The following is a 14,235-nucleotide window of genomic DNA, read 5'->3' as shown; positions in this document are numbered from 1 at the left end:
GAAAAGGGTAAGATGTGAATGTGCTGTATTTGGACTATTTAATTAATGCTGCCTTGTCATGGGAACCGACCTCATCTCCTTTCTGAAGTAGTAAATGCCTGGTCGAGATATCCAAAATCTCTACCTCCTTCCTTCTCTATAAAATTAGTCTTTGGTGTTGTAATTGCTATTATCTTCTTCAATATTTGGTGCCAAATAAACAACCATGTCTCCACAACTACTTGGCTGGGCAAGGTGGTGCCGGGACGACCAGGACGGTGGGTACCGTGTCTCCTGTCTAGCAGTCTCCGTGCTCGTCGTAGTTCTCGCTATATCTTGGTATGTTATGAGGAGATCGATGAGGAACGAGGATGCGAAATCACTTCCTGGGCCTCTAGGACTGCCATTGGTAGGAAGCCTCTTCTCCTTAGAACCTGATCTCCATATATACTTTGCTAAATTGGCTCAAGTTTATGGGCCAATTCTAAAGCTTAAACTGGGTAGCTCATACACAGTTGTAGTGAGTTCATCTTCTTTAGCAAAAGAAGCTTTCAAAGACCATGATGTTGAACTTTCTAGCCGTGCAACACCAGTTGCAGCTTCAATTATGTCCTACGGTTCTATCGATATCATTTGGAGTTCTTGTAACGTAGGATGGAAAATGCTTCGAAAAGTATGTGTTCATGGATTGTTGAGTCACCAAAATATGGATTCTTGTTATCATCTTCGACGAAAAGAAGTTCAACAGACTGTTAAAGATCTGTATGGTAAAATTGGGACACCCATAGACATAGGTGAAATAGTATTCGCAACAACTCTTAATGTAATTATGGGTATGGTGTGGGGTAGTACACTAGAAGGGGAGAAAAAGACTAGTGTTGCAGTTGAATTTCGACAAGCATTCAGTGATATGATGGAACTTGCCGGCAAACCTAATATCTCTGATCTCTTTCCGGTTCTTAGATGGCTAGATATACAAGGAATTCAAGGTCGATGCAAGTCACTTTCATCTTGGATAGATCGGATATTTGATTCCGTTATAGAACAACACAAGAAAATGGATAAGGCGAATGAAACCATCAAAGGGAGCAAGGATTTTTTGCAGTTCCTCTTGGAGCTTGTGGAACAAAAGGATGCTAAAACACCAATAACAATGATCCAACTTAAGGCTTTGCTCTTGGTATTTTCTGCTCTTCTTGGTTGTGTTTGTTTTAGTAATTATGATCTGAAATCTTATTCGAGGTCTTCCTCGACTAGAACTACAATTTAGTTTGTTTCTGTCTAACTTTTTATGTCTGATTCATCAAAATAACCGATTTGAGTTGAATTTGGGTTCATTTGAGTAAGAAGATTTAGATTCAGATGAAGCAGACAAATCAACAAGAAAAAAAAAAAAAGCAAACACCATCTTTATCTTCTCATCTTAGTAGTTTATTTAGGAGTTAAGTTCTAATCTTTTTCTCATGATTTTTTTTAATAGGATATGGTTGTGGCTGGAACTGATACGACATCAACAACGTTAGAATGGGTGATGACAGAGATGATGAACAACCCAAATATTATGAAGAAGGTCCAAGAGGAATTAGATGAAGTGGTAGGGAAGAACACCATTGTAGAAGAGACTCATTTGTTAAAGTTACAATATTTGGATGCGGTAATCAAAGAAACCTTCAGATTGCACTCACCAGGACCACTATTGTTGCCTTATTTAGCCGTTTCGTCGTTTAAAATTGGTGGCTACGTTATTCCCAAGGGAGCTAGAGTGGTGTTCAATGCGCGAGCAATGCATCTAGACCCAGAAGCGTGGGAGAATCCATTAGAGTTTCGACCCGAAAGATTTTTAAGTAATGATCTTCACCAAAAGTTTGATTATAGAGGTAACAATTTCAATTTTCTTCCTTTTGGGTCTGGGAGAAGAGTATGCATTGGAATCCCACTTGCTGAAAGAATGACAAAATATGTTTTAGCTTCTCTGTTGCATTCATTTGAATGGCAATTGCCCCAAGGAACAAAACTCGATCTCGCAGAGAAATTTGGTATAGTTTTGAAGAAATCGACACCACTTATTGCTATTCCTACACCAAGATTATCCTGTCATGAGCTTTATAATGAATAAAAGAGTAAATAATCATCATTATGAAATGGTTGATGTCATTTTTCTTTCGTCCCGATTGAGTATTATAATGATAAAATATCGGCAACACTTTCTTGCCAAAGTATTGACATAAACTACAAAAGCCTGGAGGTCCCAAGTTCGATCCCCAGAAGAGGTGGAATCTATGGTTTATTGAACCTGGGTTATTAAAAGTATAAATAATGTAATAAATTTGTCAGGCTTTAGGTCTCTTTCATGTTGTTGGACTTTTTCATATTGTTGGACTTTATGTCTCTTTCGTTAATAGTGTAACTTAGACGGTTATCGTACTTATAGATCGTAGTCGATTTATCAAAAAAAATGATAAAATCTCGGGTTAATGCTATTTTGACCCCCAATTTGTGACCAACTGACCGTTTTAACCCTTATAAGTACCTGCCAGTTAGTTTTGTCCTCCAATTGTGTGCGCTAGATTGTTTTGCTCCCCAAATTTTATATTTTTGTAACTTTTGTTTTTCTCTCTTCTCTCCACCACAACCTTCATCTTCATCCACCACCACCATCTCTTCTCATCTTCGTCAGAAAAGTTTCCCTTTCCTTTTACAATTTTGAGTAGTTAGTATTGTTCGTAGTGTGTGTTTTTCCCTTTTTTATTTACAGATCCGGGTTTGCATGATGTTTAGGTCTAACGATCTGGATAATTAGAGCGTCCAAAACAACTAAGAGTATCCCTGATTGTATGACTAATATATATATATATATATATATATATATATATATATATACATATAATTTGTTCAAAGTCAAAATCCTAATTTGGATCATCAAAATATGATAGTTCAGCCTTTCTAGAGTTTTATCAGAAACCGATGTTTTATCATCTCAAATATTTTTATTCTGTACTCGTGAAAAAAAAACCAACAGACTACGTGTCAATTCTTTATTCACATAGTGTAATTTTTCTTTTCTGAAACTCTAAAATAATGTCCTGTGGAAATAAAAGACTCGTCAAAGTAGACAAGTTTTATCTAAAAACTGTTAGGGCAAACATATATTAACATCGTACATTAAGTTTAGATTCATAAATGATTTATTTCTTTTATAGTTAAATCATTTCAATTTTTTTTTCACGTAAAATTCTTTTTTCAACCCTCATATTTTCATACAAAATGATCCTGATTGAAGTTTTGCAACAAACCCTTTGTCTATGGCTTTACTTGCTCCAAAATGGTCTTGGACCAATCTCATCCCAAAAACTAAAATAAGGGTTGAGATTTTCCTTCAGAATTATAAAACGAGTACCACTCTTTGGCACAACTAATGTGTCACTAACCCCAACAATATGGGTGATAATTATTAACAGGAAATTGGGCCGGAGGCCCAATTTCTTGTATTTTTTTGTTAAAAAGACAACCCATCTTTTTAACTAGCTAGGCCCCAAGTAAGTTATAAAAATAGGCTTGAAGGACATTTTTAAAAGCACCAACTTTTTAAGAGTCAAAAATACCCTTCATTCAATTAGAAATACCTAGTAATAATCTAACTAATAAATTAGGAACTTGAGTTTTTCTTATGAACGAACCGAGTTGGATTGTGGATGCCGATTAGAATTTCTGGGGTTTGAATCGATTATGGCTATAAGATAAGTTGATGTTTTTAAGTTTTGGTGATTTAATCTATTTGCTTGTTGTTTGAAGAGGCTTTTAAGGGGTTTGATTTAGTTTTTGGTTCTAAATTCTAGAGAGAGAAAGTTTTATATACTTTCAATGGAAGGAGAATTTGATAGTGTTTCAAGGTGTAATCCAACTTCTTCATTGCTTTATTTTCATTGAGTTATGAATGATGGATGACAATTTGTTAGTTTTGATGTTTATGTTCAAACTTATTTGTTGGGTTTATATGGAAGTTGTGAAAGTATAGTTGATGCAAGCAACGTGTTTGATAAAATGCTTGAAAGAGATGTTGTTGCTTGGAATGCAACGTTAGTTGGTTATACAAGACTTAGGTTGATTGAAATAGCAATAAAGTTGTTAGATGAAATGCCTGTGAGAAATATTTTTTCTTGGATAATCATGATTGGTATTTATGTTCAAATTGAGAATTTCATGAAAGCTTTGGAAGTTTTTCAAAGAAATGTAAAATGATGGTGCTAGAGCTAATAAAATGACTATTATGAATTTGTAGGGGTTTTAGCTAGTTTTTCGATACAACATTCTATTAGACAATATATAATAATTTGTAACAAATTTCATGTTAAATCAATTCAAAAACTAATTTGCAAACCATTTGCATGGCATTGCAAGGTGTTTGCAAGGCTCTGCAAGGTGTTTGCAAGGCTCTGCAAGGTATGTGCAAAGCTTTGCAAGGCTCTGCAAGGTGTTCGCAAGGTTGCGCAAGGTATTTGCAAAAGTTATGCAAGGTGTTCGCAAGGCTCTGCAAAGTTTTTGCAAGGCTCTGCAAGGTGTTTGCAAGGCTCTGCAAGGTGTTTGCAAGGCTTTGCAAGGCAGTGCAAAGTGTTTGCAAGGCAGTGCAAGGTGTTTGCAAGGTATTTTCTTAGACTAGGGTTAGGTTGGTCTTTTTACTGAAATTGAAAATTACATAATTGTCATCAGGGAGGTGAAGCCTAAAAAACTTTGATGAATCCTTTTTAACTAAAGTCATAATTTCTTAGGGAGTTTTGGTCAAAACTCCCAATTATTAAAGTGAAAATATAATTTTTTTAATGGTATATAACATGTGATTTGGCTGTTTATGGATTATTTAATCAATGCCTCTTCCGGGAACCAACCTCATCTCCTTTCTCAACTAGTCAATGCCCTGTTTAGATCTCAAGAGTCTCCTTTTTTCTGTATAAGATCAGACTTTGGCTTAATTTGCAATTGCTATTCTATTCTTCAAAATTTGGTGCCAAATTTGATAACCATGTCTCCACAACTATTTGGCTGGGCATGGTGCTGCCCCGACGGCCACGACCACGATGGTGGGTACCAAGTCTCCTCTCTAGCAGTCTCCCTGCTCGTCGCAGTTCTAGCTATATCTTGGTATGTTATCAGGAGATCGATGAGGAACGAGGAAGCAAAATCACTTCCTGGGCCTTTAGGACTGCCACTGGTAGGAAGCCTCTTCTCCTTAGAACCTGATCTCCATATATACTTTGCAAAATTGGCTCAAGTTTATGGGCCAATTCTAAAGCTTAAACTGGGTAGCTCATATACTGTTGTAGTGAGTTCATCTTCTTTAGCAAAAGAAGCTTTCAAAGATCATGACATAGAACTTTCCAGCCGCGTACCGCCAGTTGCAGCTTCAATATTGACCTACGGTTGTATCGATATCATTTGGAATTCTTGTAACGTAGGATGGAAAACGCTTCGAAAAATATGTGTTCATGAATTGATGAGTCACCAAAATCTTGATTCTTGTTATCATCTTAGACGAAAAGAAGTTCGACAAACTGTTAAAGATCTATATGGCAAAACTGGGACACCGATAGACATTGGTGAACAAGTATTCGTAACGATTCTTAATGTAATTATGGGCATGGTGTGGGGTAGTACACTAGAAGGGGAGAAGAGGACAAATGTTGCAATTGAATTTCGACAAGCATTCAGCGATATGGTTGAGCTTGCCAGCAAACCTAATATCTCTGATCTCTTTCCGGCTCTTAGATGGCTAGATATACAAGGAATTCAAGGTCGATGCAAGGTAATTTTATCTTGGATAGATCGGATATTCGATTCCATTATAGAACAACACAAGAAAATGGATAAGGCGAACGAGACCGTCAAAGGGAACAAGGATTTTTTGCAGTTCCTTTTGGAGCTTGTGGAACAAAAGGATGCTAAAACACCAATAACCATGATCCAACTTAAGGCTTTGCTAATGGTATTTTCTGCTCTTCTTTGGTTGTGTTTGTTTTTCTATAAGTCTGATCTGAAATCTTGTTCTGGGTCTCTTCATTGACTCGGGCTAGAATTTAGTTTGTTTTGTCTAACACTTGATGTCTGATTCGTCCGAATGACTGATTTGAGTTGATTTTGGGTCCATTTGAGTAGGACGATTTAGATTTAGATTCAGACGAGTCAGACAAGTCAACAAGAAAAAAAACACCATCTAATCTTAGTTGCTAATTTTGGAGTTATGAGTTAAGTTCTAATCTTTTTCTAATGATTGTTTTAATAGGACATGGTTGTTGCTGGAACTGATACGACGTCAACAACGTTAGAATGGGCGATGACAGAGATGATGAACAACCCAAATATAATGAAGAAGGTCCAAGAGGAATTAGATGAAGTGGTAGGAAAAGACACCATCATAGAAGAGTTTCATTTGTCAAAGTTACAATATTTAGATGCAGTAATCAAAGAAACCTTTAGATTGCATCCAGCAGCACCACTAATGTTGCCTCACTTGGCCATTTCATCTTGCAAAATTGGTAGCTACATTATTCCCAAGGGAGCTAGAGTGTTGTTCAATGTGTGGGCAATGCATCGAGACCCAGAAGCGTGGGAGAATCCATTAGAGTTTCGACCCGAAAGGTTTTTAAGTGGTGATCTTCAACAAAAATGTGATTACAGAGGTAATAATTTTAATTATCTTCCGTTTGGGTCTGGGAGAAGAGTATGTATTGGAATTCCACTTGCTGAAAGAATGACAAAATATGCTTTAGCTACTCTGTTGCATTCATTTGAATGGCAATTGCCGGAAGGAACAAAACTAGATGTTTCCGAGAAATTTGGTATTGTTTTGAAGAAATCTACGCCACTTGTTGCTATTCCTACACCAAGATTATCGAGTCATGAGCTTTATAATGAATACGAGAGTAAATAATTGTCCCGATGAAATGGTTGATATCATTGTTCTTTTGTCCTGTGAGCTTTGTACTTCTCTAAGAAACGTGCCATTTTAATTGAAAAATAAAGAAAACCATCAATATCCCGTGTGTTTTGAGATTGGACTCCAAGAGTCATTACATTTGGATGCCACATCATGAACATAATATGTAATACGTTATGAATTTGGATGAGCACTATAACCGCCATATTAAAACAGCTTGTGCCCTAAAGGTCATATAAAAACCCTTAAAACCTATTCTAGGGGTCTGAAAGCCCATCTATTCTTAGATCTATTTTATTTAGGTTGTCAATATATGGACAACTGAAACCCGTGTACACCACCAAAGTTAACCTAATTTGTCATTTTTGACAAGCTGCAACAGGATTATTTTCAACATAATATGGGCCCATCTCCTCATTTTTGACAAGCTGTAACAAGGAAAATTAGGAAAAAAAAAAGTATTAGATTGATTTATGATATGCTGTCAACAAAGAAAGATTGATTTATGATATAAAATTAATTAATTTCATCGATTAATAAGGTATTGATGTAGACGCAGCGGAATAATTAAAGAACAATAAAATAAACTAAGAATAATTAAAGAAAACTGTAAGAAACGATAAAATAAACTTAAATTCTTAATAACTTCAATGGTTTTTCTCTTCAAGGTGAATAATAACATAGACTAGATCTCCTTTTATAAGATAATAAACCTTCTTAGATAGACTCAAACTAGGATTCCTAAAATAATAAACTACTCAAACATAGAAACTTTAAAAATAAAGAAATATCAAATTAAAGTAACTTCTCCTATACTAAATAAACTACTATTATAACCAAATAGGATGTGGGCACGCGTGGACGTGGGCCCACACGTTTATGCGCCTGCATCAGGTATTAACAAAAGAATTTGTCGAAACCAATTATTACCAGAATTACTTTTGTTGGGGGGGGGGGGGGGGGGGGGGTTGATAAGAAAAAGAAACCTAAACCTTTACAAAGAGTTAGAAAATGATGACCCAGGTATATGAACCCAGGTCCTCTTTGGTGCTCACTACAACACTATCTATCTATGTCGTCCCAATCATGCCATTCATCTGTTTAATTTCACTTTAAATTGATTATGAAAGACACCTACTGAGCAATTAATGACTCTTAATGGAACTTGCATCCAGTTCAGGAGGGACCATATATGGTCCCCCTTGGCCTGGCTGTAAGTACGTTCATGTATAGCGACACTTTAAATTTACGTTTCTGTATAACGACACTTCAAATTTGGTTGTCTCCACCAATCGTTCCCTACTTATTTCCTATTGAGTTTAAGAGTGACACGTGTATTAAGTAAAGGTATTACAAAGATTTCTATTGGAGAGAACTAAATTTAGAGTGCCGCTATACTGTCACTTAGAAAACAACCAGGACTTCTAGAGTCTTTCTTAGAGTGTCTCATTGGAAACACTCTAGGGCCTATACAAGACCTTAAGGGTGTTAGCATGGCCTGCAAGACTCATATGTCTGTAATAATGACAGTTATTTATATATTATTCATGGCGTATGGATGCATAATCATGCATCTACATGTTATATATTCATGCCGTATCGATGTGGTGAAAGTAAAATCACTCTTCATTTATTAAGGAGTAATCCCAGTTAAACATGTGGAGCTGAGTAGGTTAACTAAGATAACCCAATTCTTAATCATTCTTAGTTAAAAAAGTAAACCATGAATTACATGTGATGATTATAAAACTGTCGGTGAACCTTTTAATATAAGTATGTTATATTTTCTAAAAGACAAAATTGGCTTTAGTCAGATCTCAAGACTTCCCAATCCCACCACCTCCTTTCAGGTCTATAGAACTATATAGGGTACCTACTTATATCTACTTTATATTGTACCTTCTTGGGTACCCTAAAAAAATTTAAGGTTAACTACATTAATAGTATATATTATGTACTATATGTTTATATAATATGAACCCTAGAAACATGTGTTATATGTATAAATGATCCTAGGTAGCTGTTCACTCAGAACCAACTTCTTGCCCAGTTTTTCATTGTTTATTTGCAATTCTCTTCCAGAATTTGTTAGCAAATAAACCACCATGTTTTCACAACTTTCCGGCTGGTCATGGTCGTACGAAAACGGCAACCACGGCGGTTACAAAGTAATGTCCCTGTTTGTTGCTGTTATCTCAATATCCTGGTTCGTTATAAGGAGATCGACGAGGAACGGACAAACTAAACTTCCGCCCGGGCCTCTAGGACTGCCTTTGGTAGGAAACTTCTTCTCTTTAGAACCTGATCTCCATGTATACTTTGCAAAATTAGCTCAAGTTTATGGCCCAATTCTAAAGCTAAAATTGGGTAGCTCATACACTGTTGTAATAAGTTCGTCTTCTTTAGCAAAAGAAGCTTTAAAGGATCATGATGTAGCACTTTCTAGCCGTGACCCTCCAATCGCAGCTTCAGTTATAACCTATGGTTGTGTCGATATCGGTTGGAGTTCTTGTACTGCAGAGTGGAGAATGCTTAGAAAAGTGTGTGTTAATGAAATGTTGAGTAAGCAAAACCTTGATTCTTGTTATAATCTTCGACGAAAAGAAGTTCGACAAACTATAAGAGATTTGTATTGTAAGATTAACTCACAGGTTGACATCGGCGAACAAGTCTTCACGACAATTTTTAATGTAATTATTAGCATGTTATGGGGCAGTACACTTGAAGGAGAAGAAAGGATTAATGTTGCAGTTGAATTTCGAGAGGCTATCTATGAGATAGTTGAGCTTATTGGTAAACCTAATGTCTCCGATTTTTTTCCTACTCTAAAATGGTTAGATATACAAGGGGTTGAACGTCGATGTAAGAAACTTTTCTCTTGGATGGACCGAATATTTGATTCCGTCATAAAACAACATAAGAAGATGGGTAAGGGGGATAGGACCAACAATGGTGGGAAGGACTTTTTGCAGTTTCTTTTGGAGCTTGTAGAACAAAAAGATGTTAAAACACCAATAACACCGATCCAACTTAAAGCGGTGTTTGTGGTATTTTCTTCTCTTCCTTTTATTTGAGTTTTATGTTGGACCTTCCACAACTAATGTTGGATTATCTCAATATTTTGCCGTCCCGCAGTTAGTGGTTAGTTGTAATCTTTTTTTATGGTTGTCTCTACAGGACATTGTTGTGGCTGGAATAGACACAACATCAACAACATTAGAGTGGGCGATGACGGAGATGATGAACCACCCGGAGATTATGAAGAAGGTTCAAGATGAATTAGATGAAGTAGTAGGAAAGAACAATATTGTAGAAGAATTTCATTTGTCAAAGTTGCAATATTTAGATGCAGTAATCAAAGAAACCTTTAGGTTACACCCAGCAGTACCACTTTTGATACCTCATTGTGCCGATTCATCTTGCGTAGTTGGTAACTACAGTATTCCTAAGGGAGCTAGAGTATTGTTCAATGTGTGGGCAATTCAGCGAGACCCGGAAGCATGGGAAAACCCATTAAAATTTTCGCCCGAGAGGTTTTTAAGTGATGATCTTCATAAAAAAGGTGATTACAAGGGTAACAATTTTAATTATCTTCCGTTTGGGTCCGGAAGAAGAATATGTGTTGGGATTCCTCTTGCTGAAAGAATGATAAGTAATGTTTTAGCTTCTCTGTTGCATTCATTTGATTGGAAATTGCCAGGAGGAACCAAACTTGATCTTTCAGAAAAGTTTGGGATTGTTTTGAAGAAATCGACACCGCTTGTTGCTATTCCTATACCAAGATTACCGATTCGTGACCTTTATTATGAAGAGAAGAATGAGTGATGGTATAACAGTTATACATTCAGCGGAAGTGGACCTTTTTTGTTGTTGTTGAAAGTGGACCTTATGCTCACAAAGATTTCAGAGATGTGTTATTGTTAAATTTATGTAAACTCAAATCTAAATCGCGGATTGATTAAGTAATTAATGAATCAATTTAGTGGTAAATTATTCTTCCTCGTCTCTTCAAGTTTTATTTTCTTTTATCATTCTAAAATTAATTACTTTTAATTTCCAGCATTTAGTATTCAATCTCAGGGCGATTTCGGGGGGAAATTTTTGGCCAATAGCGTATCCAAATGAAGGTATTGTTTGGCTACCGAAAATTTGGGAGGTTGTCAAATTTGAGTTTTGATAAGGTAATACATGAAACTCTCTCAGGTCCAAAAGGATAGTTTGTAGAGAGAACGGAAAGAAGGCATTGTTCTTTTTATATCTGGTTGTTGATGAAACTGTTTTCAAAAACCTCTCTCAGGTTCAAAGGGATTTAGTGCGACTATAATGAAGTATACATAAAATCTTGCAATTAATCTTGTGAATCAACTGTAAAGTAATAAAGTCTGTTGTTGTGATATGTGACGAACAAGGGCAACTTACTGATTCATTTGGACACCGTACAAACAGGGGTGCCCAAGCGATTCATTCGCAAACGTAGAGCATCCCTAGTGCTTACTTTGATCGTTTTCATTTGCATCCATTTGCAAACGTATAAACTTCTTCCAGCTCGTTCAACCAAACTCTCTGAGTCACCAAAGAGATGTCATCACTTCAGAACCTTGAAATGTTCTTTGCCTCACTAAACTTCTACCAAAACAAACTATCAAAATGATCAATCTTCCTTTCTATACCTTCTGTTCATGTTTTGGTTAAATCAGCATCTCCAACAATGAAATTGTCGCATAAATAGCTGCATAAATACTTTGCAATATGAAACTCTTTTGAACATCAACATGGAAGATATATACTTTCATTGCAAAAAAAGCATAAAAACACAAAAATAGATAAATAAGAGCCATAGCACAAGTAACAGAGAGAAAGATATACAAAAAAAAAAGAATTATATGACCTTAATCTGTTTTTCGGTTTCACCTATTAAAACATTAAAACTACGAAAACATGTAACAAGGCATATCGTAACACTCATCTAGACACATAACTAAGAACCCAAAGTAGTAGCATTTACTGTTTTATTTAAATTCTGCCAAGAGCTCCACCAATCAGCGTATATGCTCGTAATGTTGTAGTCGTGGATTATACAATAGCCAAAACTACCAATAACAGAATACCTAAAATCAACAAAAGAAAAGGAAATAGGAAAGAAGCAGTAAATGGAAATAATCAAGGTGCTTCTGGTTTTCTTTCGATACCGAACGAGAAATATCCTGCAGACAATACCCAACATCCACGATAACCTTCCCATCGCATAATTCTCGTTTTTTCTTGGATGACAGAATATATCGAAAGGAGAAACGTGCAAAAGCAAGGTGAAAAAATCACAAGAATAAAAAAGAAGAATTGAAATAAGATCAACCAAGTTCAAAATGAGTAAAAGAACGATCACCCTGCGCTTTTCTTCCCGGATTTTGAGTAGTAAGTAAGATACCATCTGACAAATTTCTTTAACCCTGTTTGTAGATCTGTAGTGGGTTTATAACCAAGTTCCATCTGAGCCAAAGTTATATTAGCATGAGTAAATTGAACATCTCCATTTCTCGGCATCTTTAACATAACTCGATTCGCTTTCAACTTCAAAAGCCTTTCCAAAATGTTAACTAGTTTAGTTACGGGCACGGGCGAAGTGTTCCCTAAATTGAAAACCCTTAATTGAGCAGGACCTTTCTTCTTCCCACCACTACCAGTACTTTTCTCAGCAGTATCTAGTGAACCTAAACAACCCTTAACAATATCATCAATGTAAGTAAAATCCCTAGCAACAGTTCCATGATTCGGACCTTCGAAGATCGGAATCGTTTTCCCTTTCAAAATATCTTTAGTAAAGAAGAAATAAGCCATATCAGGTCTTCCCCAAGGTCCATAAACTGTAAAAAACCTCAACCCAGTAATCGAAAGACCATAGATATGATTATAGGTATGAGCAATTTCTTCACCAGCTTTTTTTGTAGCAGCATAAAGACTAGCTGGTTGATCAGTTCTATCTCTTTCAGAAAATGGGACTTTAGAATTTAAACCATAAACAGAACTAGATGAAGCCCAAACAATGGCAGGTTGAGGGTTTGCTGATTTACAAATTTCAAAGAGATTAACTAAACCAGCTATATTACTATTAACATAAGAACTAGGGTTTTTCATGGCATACCTTACACCTGCTTGAGCAGCTAGATGCATAACATGAGTGAAAGGAACAACATCAAAAAGTTTCTTCAGAAGAACTGAATCATTAATATCTCCTTCAACAACAAAAATTCCATTTTTTTCAAGAAGAGCTTGACGAGATCGTTTAAGAGATGGATCATAATAATCATTGAAATTATCAAGTCCAATAACACCATCACCACGGCGTTTCAAAGCGGCGGAAACATGAGTTCCGACGAAACCAGCACCACCAGTAACAAGAACACATATCCCATTACTAGATCTAATACGAGCAGAAGATCTGACTCGTTTTTCCCAATCTGGACCTCCCCAAGTTGAAGAACTAAGAGATCTACGAGAAGGATCTGATGAAGATGATGGTGTTGATCTGAGGAAAAACAAAATAATCAAACCTAGAAATAGAAATGACCAGAAAGTGAGCTTAGCAAGTGAAAATTGCCATCGTAGACGATTAATGTATGGAGATTTATCCATTTTGAATTTTCCAGGGGTTGAAGGAATGTTGTTATCTAGATGTGATGAAATCTGTTTCAGCTGTGTCATTTGCCTTATAAAGATCTATCTATTTGATGCAAACAAACCCTAGTTCTTTAAATTCTTTTCTATATTCTTCACCACCAAAAAGACTCAAGAAAATCCAAAACTAATTAAGGGTCTTCAAGTTTAGGGTTTTTTTTACTTCTTCTTCTCTTTAACTTTTATTTTGGGGAATCTTCTGGTTTCTTGGAGGAGCTCTTGGTTGGTGTTATTCTCTTTGGGTTTTTCTTTTTTTACTTTTTTAGAGAGAGAGAGAAAGGAAATGGGTAGGAAATGAGGGAAAGAGAAGAAGAAGAAGATGAAGAAATAAATGTGAGATGGGGGGAGGTAACTGAGTAAATTACCTAATTAACTTTCCCTCTCTAGATTTGGTTTTACTATTAAAAGGGAAAGGGGTGATGGGGGTTTTGATTAATGAGAGAGTAATCTGAGTTATCGAAGTGTTTAATGTTGTTTATCGATTGGATGGATGGATGACCTTTGAATTTCCGAGTCTTTTGGGTTTGTAATCTGCTCTTCGTATCATCTAGGGCAATCAATTCAAATTGAACAAGGATGAGGATTGGGATTTAATTGATTAATTCTAATTTGCCCCTATTTCTCACCAAAATGAAAAATTAGCTTCTATTTTGTCC

General features: G+C 36.0%; 3 protein-coding genes and 1 pseudogene across 4 annotated transcripts; 3 read left to right on the top strand and 1 right to left on the bottom strand.

Moving 5' to 3' along the window:
- LOC147552534 (flavonoid 3'-monooxygenase-like) lies at nt 1-2,403 on the top strand. The gene is made up of 2 exons (XM_086671998.1): nt 1-1,159; nt 1,460-2,403. The coding sequence occupies exons 1-2, from the start codon at nt 206-208 to the stop codon at nt 2,093-2,095; spliced, it is 1,590 nt and encodes a 529-aa protein (XP_086528124.1). The 5' UTR covers nt 1-205; the 3' UTR covers nt 2,096-2,403.
- Nucleotides 2,404-4,848: 2,445 nt separating this feature from the next.
- On the top strand, nt 4,849-7,006 carry LOC147552533 (flavonoid 3'-monooxygenase-like). The gene is made up of 2 exons (XM_086665351.1): nt 4,849-5,956; nt 6,254-7,006. The coding sequence occupies exons 1-2, from the start codon at nt 4,997-4,999 to the stop codon at nt 6,899-6,901; spliced, it is 1,608 nt and encodes a 535-aa protein (XP_086521477.1). The 5' UTR covers nt 4,849-4,996; the 3' UTR covers nt 6,902-7,006.
- A 1,734-nt stretch (nt 7,007-8,740) lies between these two features.
- LOC147552532 (cytochrome P450 monooxygenase 76AD94-like) lies at nt 8,741-10,892 on the top strand. The gene is made up of 2 exons (XM_086665352.1): nt 8,741-9,954; nt 10,085-10,892. The coding sequence occupies exons 1-2, from the start codon at nt 9,013-9,015 to the stop codon at nt 10,730-10,732; spliced, it is 1,590 nt and encodes a 529-aa protein (XP_086521478.1). The 5' UTR covers nt 8,741-9,012; the 3' UTR covers nt 10,733-10,892.
- Nucleotides 10,893-11,774: 882 nt separating this feature from the next.
- LOC147552531 (UDP-glucuronate 4-epimerase 3 pseudogene) lies at nt 11,775-14,235 on the bottom strand (annotated as a pseudogene). The gene has a single exon (XR_015236739.1). The product of XR_015236739.1 is annotated as a UDP-glucuronate 4-epimerase 3 pseudogene (transcript).

The sequence above is a fragment of the Eschscholzia californica genome, unplaced genomic scaffold (assembly GCF_041429995.1).
Source record: "Eschscholzia californica isolate CP2 unplaced genomic scaffold, dmEscCali1.0.p SCAF_3, whole genome shotgun sequence".
Classification (NCBI taxonomy): Eukaryota; Viridiplantae; Streptophyta; class Magnoliopsida; order Ranunculales; family Papaveraceae; genus Eschscholzia; species Eschscholzia californica.
Note: the sequence above shows the minus strand (reverse complement) of the source record. Positions and strands in the feature narration are given on the sequence as shown.